Raw genomic sequence first — 7,331 nt, forward strand, 5'->3', positions numbered from 1 at the left:
AACAACAACAACAAAAAACTGTCTCGAAAAAAACAAAAAAGGAAAAAGAAAAAAGAAAAGAAAAACAGAAGGATGAATAAAACCTAACCAGAATTATATTCATCTTTATACTAACATAGTTCTAAAATACCAGTTTTAATATTTTTATTGGGAATGTGATATACAGAGGCAACTGTGTGCCTCAGGATCCTGCAGAGTCACATAGTGGGGTGAATATATACTTTTCATATAATCTTATTAGCTTTTCAGATTGTCTTCACTGGTATTTTCTTTTTTGTTCCTATCTTTCTTCCTTCTTTCCTTCCTTTCTTTCTTCCTTCCTTCCTTCCTTCTTTCCTTTCTTTCTTCCTTCTTTTCTTCCTTCCTTCCTTCCTTCCTTCCTTTCTTTCTTTCTTTCTTTCTTTCTTTCTTTCTTTCTTTCTTTCAAGGTAGGTGTCTGTGCCTAGTCCTGGCTGTCCTGGAACTCGCTAGGTAGATCAGGCTAGCCTTGAACTCACAGAGATCCCCTTACCTTTGCCTGATTGTTAGTATTAAAAATGTGCACCACCATGCCTGTCTTGGTGTTTTCTTTCTACACTATTCCCTAAGCAGTTGTTAGAGACCTAGAGTTTTCTTAATTTCTTTATCTCGCACTTGACATGGTGACAGTAAGGCCCATGATTTTGCTGGTTTAGGAGTGTTACTTGATGGGAGAGCACATGCTCCCTATAATGAAATGCTCTAAGTTTCATCCTGAGGAACTCCAAACAAAGTTTAATTTGCCACTGAAGAAAATCACCTCTGTTTTGCCTCTAGGAGTTACTTTTAGGATTCGAGTGAGGCATTTCTTAGCAGTCCAATAGCCCACAAGAAATGGTCCCAGGAAAGCACAAAAAGTTAGACCTGCAGATCACACATCAGCTTCTGTCCCTGGGTTTCTTTGATGATTCAGCTTACCTGGTGCTCTGTGCTCAGGGAGGCAACTTAATTACATTGCTGTCATTCTTCTAGGGTATGGGGACTTGGGAGTATTAGCTGAAACTTAACTGTGTTATGAGTTGGGCTTGGCATGGAAGTTAGGAAGTGTGGAGATCTCCCTTCTTCTGGAAACTAAAAGGAAGAATTTCAAGAATATTATTTATCCCCCACCCTTCCCACGCTTGGCATGTAAAACATGTTTTCTCATGGCACAGATTGAAAATGTGCAATGACTCCTAACTACCTTGCTCTGAAGTCCTTTTCTTCATTGACCTTCATGAGGACCTCCTACAGTTGCCCCTGACTAGTCACATCCTCCAACACTCCTTAGTGAAGTTGTGTTCTCTAAAAGTGTAATGCTGACCGGTGCCTTGAACATAATCTGATGGTGTCTGCTCTTGCAACCAATCCCTTTTGGAAAGTGCTGTTAGGGCTCCATCTAGAGCTAACACACATTCCTTTGACTATATTTGTCTTCAGTCCTTGGTCCCCATTACTGGGGAGATCCAGATCCAGAGATAAGTTTACAGTGTGGTAAGACAGTAGAAGCCACACTATCATTTCAACTGTAGTCTCAAGACTGACTTCACAAGAAAATGACCTGGGGACCATGCTTTAACAAACTCCAGGTGTACAGGTACACACCAACAATAATTGAAGCAATGTCTCTGAAGTAGGACACAGTATCATATAGTTTAAACTCCCCTATCTTCACTCAAGTCTAAATTTCACCATGAATTGAGAGCTACTGTCTTATGGAATTTATTACATTTAAATTCTTCTGTTTTAAAAAAAATTACCAAAGAAGAATTTCCACTTTAATTTGGTGCAAGGAGTGGGGTTGGGATGGTGATTATACCTTACCTTTTATACTGTAATAGGGATTCTTGGTACCATTGACAGTTGGAGTTAGTTATGAGCTGTGCTATGAGCAGATGCTAGCAAGTAATGCTAACATTTTCTCAAGTAATGCTAATCAAAAGGTGCCTCAAGATGTTGACTAATGTCCCCTAGGGAGAAAATACTGTCCTTTTCTTTTTTTCCTAATCAGCCTGTTGAGAACCATCACCCTAAAATGTAAACTCTGCTGTTCCCTGTGCATGTTTATGTTAGTTCACTTTTCACAAATGAGCTAAAGTTTTGGGAAAGCTTAGAGTACAGAATAGAAAAGTAAACGCAATTTAATTCCATGAACTTATGATTTACTTTGAGCTAAGCATATTTGACTATCTTTAAGTTGCTAATATTAGAAACATACTCGCATCTAGAAGCATGGCTTAATTTTTAAGGTAAAAGACAACACCATTAACTATGAATTTTACTTCTTCTGATTGGAACTGTTGTATAGCAGTTAATTCCCAAGTTAGTTTCTAAACCTCTGCTAGTGAGGTGGCTAAGTTTTAGATAGCTTTTATTCTGTTCTAAACTCAAATCCAACAAGGGGTGGGGATGGCTGAGCAATTTAAGAGTGCCTCCTACAATTGCAGAGGACTGGGGTTCTGTTCCCAGCACCTTCATCCGGCAGCTTACCACCATCTGTAACATAGCTCATGCTATGCTTGCTTCTTGCCCCCATGGGTATTGTCAAGCATGCGCTCCTACTATCACTTATCCACATAAATATAAAAATATCTGAAAACATCTAATGACAGTTAAATAGAAGGAAAGAAAGATCATGGACTAAAAAATACCTCCTTCATGTATGCAAGTAACAATTAGTAAAAAAAAGAGGCCGTGAGTTTATTTGAAAGAAAGACTATACAGGAATGTTTGGAAGGATGAAAGGGAAGAGGGAATTGATGTAATTATATTATAATCTCAAAAAAGAAGTTAAAAATGGCAACAAAAACCAAAAAAGCCCAAGGAAACATGGTCTTAAAGTGTCTAATGTTTCTGTATAAGAATGAATGCATGATTGAAAAGGTAGTCCTAGATTAGCAAAACAAACATGATTTCTCCCACGTTCTTTCTCCAGGACCCCTGCCTTTGATGCAGCTATGCCGCCTGAGAATCCGGAAATGCTTTGGCATTCTGCAGCATCATAAGATCTCTGGACTCCTCCTCCCGGAAGACCTGAAACGCTTCCTTTTACATCTTTAATTGTGGAGGGACTAGATCCACAAGCAACTGAGAAACGGTGTTGAAACTCCTGTCACTGGAGTTTCAAATAAACTAAGGTTTATAATGGTAGACTAGTGTTTTCGTTTGAAATTTTTTCCCAGTAAGACCCTTATTTTTAATAAGCGCACACTGGGTACTTTATAATATTGGTTAGAGAGTGTGAAGACTGCCTGTACTCTGCTTAAATGTGACTGTCTAAAAATAGCTATTGGTTTTGAACATGCCCTACATGCCAATCACCAAGCAAGGTACACTTTATGCAACGTCTAATTGAGCCTTCACAGCCAACTGCCCAGGTGGGTACTATTTACTACCTTCGCCAGGTGATACACTGAAGCTCAGACTGATCAATATATCCAATTACCGAGATCAAGGACAGAGGAGCCAGATGCAAACGTAAATTGTCTGCTGTTAACCTGGACAGTTTCAGCTAAGACAGAATTTTCTGTTTTTATGGTCCTGGCTCCATCTCTATGACATGGAAAGTGAGACGAAGAAGGACAGAAGGACCGTGTTTGTTTGTTTGTGTCTATGCTCTTAACCTTTTCTCATTTATGGCACGACTGGCTGTTTTAGATGAAGAAGCACATTTATTTTCCACCTCAAATCACTTATGCATAGTAAGTATATTCTAGAACCCTGCTCTTCAGAGCTTTCAACTGTGGGTGATTTTTCATCACTCTACCCTTCCCCCATACTCAAATATTGACAATGGCTGCAAACAGTTTTAGTTGTTTTTACTAAGGAGATTTGTACTACTGGGAATTCTCAACTCTGCATGATTTGGCATCTAGCTGGTTGTCATGTGGTTCAAAGGATAGACTCTCACCTGTACCAAAGCATTATCCAGTTAACATGCAAATGTTGCCTAGGTTGAGAGACCCTGAAGTATACATAACATGGTGAATTAAAACGAAACAGAAGCAAAGCCAAGGAAAATGGAAACTTCACCTTAGGGTCACCAGCCATGTAGCAAGTGTTTATAACCACTCAGGTGAAGTGGCCACGGTGTTGTATGACCCAGATAGAGCTGCAGAAATTTCTATTAGACAGGGTTCCTGAGATGGTCAGTTAATGGATTTTAACTGCTTTTCCATTTCAGATTTACACAAAACCTAGGATGCAGTATAGTATGGATGGTTGTAGTTCTTGCTCTGAGAGATGAATTTGAGGTTCCATTAATATCATTTTAAAGAAAATATTGCAGTCATTTAAGGGAAAACGTTACATATGAGATTACATATGTCCTACATGATCTTGAAAGATATATCCGTTATAATTTTCCAGTGCTTCTTAATTTAACTTGCTATATGAAAATGTCTAGAGTATTGTTCTAAAAGTCACAACAAGTTCTTCCAGAAGATGGCGCTATTGGCACATATTTACTCACGCAAAAACCTTGGTACTCGTAAATGTCCAGGCACAAAATGGTTTACAGCAGAGCCTCTGGAAATTTCCATTTGGGAATGAAAACTTTGTGATAACGGATTCTACCAACAACAGTTTCTTTCTCTGGTGCTACAGGCCATACATTTCTAGTTTGAATAAAGACCCCCACCCAAGTCTGTCTGTTTTTTAACTGTCTTTTCTCTACTCAGAATTTATAGACAGCTAATGAACAGAAGCATTCTTACATTTTTCTAGTTTATTCCATTCCATTCAGTCACTGAGTTTGTTCAGGGATTATTTAGTGAGTGCTTTTGTCTGTGGCAGCCACTATTCTAGACACTAAGGAGGAAGAGTTAATGAGATCGGCATATTCTAACAACAGATACGGTTTCCTAGCTCTTATATTTTAGTCAGTCTTTTGCCAAGGGGCAGGAGCTGTGAGCATTTTGCCAGTGTTTTCTTTCAGAAAACATCAGTTTAGGGCTAGAAAATTGGCCCAGAAAGTGTAGGCATGGCAACCAAGTACCCAGGATGATCCCCAGAACCCACGTAAAAGTTGGGCATGGCAGCGAACACTTTTCAACCTATTTTGAGTGGGGGCAAAGACAATCTAGCCAAAATGGCAAATTGCAGGCAGGCAGGTTCAGGAGAGATCCTGTCTCAAAGGAAAAAAAGCAATTGAGGAAAGAACAATTGAGGAAGACAGTTAGTGTTGACCTATTGTCTCCACACATAAAGGGACACATGTGCATGCATGTGTACATAAACATACAAACATGAACACAGTACACACACACACACACACACACACACACACACACACACACAGATACCATCAATTAAACAGTAGCCTGGTGTTTTACCTAAAATGTCTCAGACAAATCCTTTCTATAGTAATCCAAAACTGTAACAATTACTAGAAGAATATTACAATTAAGCAAGTCATAAATCCATACATCAAATGGTCATCTTCATGAAAATGCTAACACCACATCCCTTGTTGCAATTTACGGAAATGTTAAAGCACTTCACTTAGTGATAGAAGACTCCTTTAAAAGATCCCCTTTCATGAGTGTGGATGTGATTGTGTTTGCTAGTGCTGTACATCTTTGAATGCTTTGTTAGCACAATGCAATGCAACCAGTTACATTACCAAAGCTATATAAATGACACTTAAACACCCCTCTCCACTCTCCTGGCTAGTTTTATGGCAACTTGACACAAACTAAAGTCATTTGAAAGGAAGGAACCTCAATTGAGAAAAATGCCTTAAGCCTGTAGGGCATTTTCCTGATCAAGGATTGACACAGGAGTGGCCCGCTCACCTTCCATGGTGAGCTGGTGATCTTGAGTTAACTACCTAGTACCCTCAGAGATCCCAGGGACTAAACCACCAACCAAAGAGTACACATGGTGGGACTCATGGCTCCAGCAGAGAATGGCCTAGTCCATCATCAATGGGAGGATAGGTCCTTGGTCCTGTGAAGGTTCTATGCCCCAGTGTAGGGGAATGCCAGGGCCAGGAAGCAGGAGAGTGTGGGTTGCTGAGCAGGGGGAGGGGGAGAGAGAACAGGGTTTTATTTATTTATTTATTTATTTATTTATTTTCAGAGGGGAAACTGGGAAAGGAGATATCATATGACATGTAAATAAAGAAAAATCTGATTAAAAGAGAAATTAAAAAACCCAGCAAACTATGGTGAGCAAGCCAGTAAGCAGCACACCTCCATGGCCTATGGATTAGGAACCTCCAGGTTTCTGTCCTGTCTTTGATGATGAATTATAATACGGAAACAATAGGCAATTCCTCCTCAAGTGGCTTGTGTGTGTGTGTGTGTGTGTGTGTGTGTGTGTGTGTGTGTGTGTGTGTTTACAGTACTAAAACCCTTCAGATACCCTCTTACAAGAATGAAGGATGTAAGCTTGGCTTCATGATGCCTTCTTTTAAAACAAGTAAGTGTTTTATCTGTTTTCTGATTGCACCCTAACATATTATATAGATTAACATGCTGTTGCTTTACAGTGTTTTTCTTGTTTTGGAGTAGAAGTACATGGCTAGCATAATTCGTGTTATGATAAATGAAGAAAGCAAGAGAAAAGGACAGGAAAAGGATGGCTTTTTAATTCTAGCTTTGGCTCATGTGTCTGGTACTCTGTGTACCAGTCTGGAGTGAGTGGTCAGTCAATAAACAGACACGGTTCAGAAAGAAGGAATCAACGTGTGCTGTGCTGTCTATTCTGGGAACAGGGGTGGGGCTTTCCAATATGATTAAAGCCCAGCCTTTGGGTTTCAAAATAAGATCATGTCAGGATCACATGTTGATAAATAGCTCCTATTTTCCAGGGCTCACAAAAAGATAGGCCTGATGCATTAGTGACTTATATTAACCTTAAAACTTTTATCCCTGCCTCCTCAGACAGGGATACAGAAAGGCTAAGGGAATTCTAAAATGTCTCAGTTAGCAACTAGTAAAACCAGAGTAAAACGCAGAAGTCAAATCTCTTACTAGTCACATGCTTTGCCCTATTTTTTCTTTAATCAACTACAGAGCTCTGCTCTACAGATCCTAAATACTCTTTCTAGTCTCCAAGTGGTCCTTGGAACATGGGTTGAGAAGCAGGTCTGTAAGTCATAGGTTTCACTGTGATACTGAGAAGCAATGTTACAGTTTAGACATTACACAGTGCTTTCTGGGATCACATGATTCAGCCTGAGAGACTCCAAACTTGGTAACTCTCAGGGCAAGTCAGCCCCAACCTTCCAGTGAGTCAAATAGATACAGTACAGTATCATCTTGGAAGATCTTAATCTTCCAAGTAACTTGCAAAGTAACTCTTTCTTATGAGCAAAGAACACAGTGGAT

At 39.6% G+C, this 7,331-nt stretch overlaps 1 protein-coding gene across 1 annotated transcript in view; it reads left to right on the forward strand.

The window, feature by feature from the left end:
• Positions 1-3,147, forward strand: part of Asb9 (ankyrin repeat and SOCS box containing 9) — a 27,381-nt gene extending 24,234 nt beyond the window's left edge. Inside the window, exon 7 of the mRNA XM_031370976.1 lies at positions 2,933-3,147. Coding sequence (XP_031226836.1) covers positions 2,933-3,057 — 125 coding nt within the window. The 3' untranslated portion in view covers positions 3,058-3,147. The remainder of the gene's footprint in view (positions 1-2,932) is intronic.
• The last annotated feature ends 4,184 nt before the right edge of the window (positions 3,148-7,331 follow it).

Source organism: Mastomys coucha, chromosome X, assembly GCF_008632895.1.
Source record: "Mastomys coucha isolate ucsf_1 chromosome X, UCSF_Mcou_1, whole genome shotgun sequence".
Taxonomy (NCBI): Eukaryota; Metazoa; Chordata; class Mammalia; order Rodentia; family Muridae; genus Mastomys; species Mastomys coucha.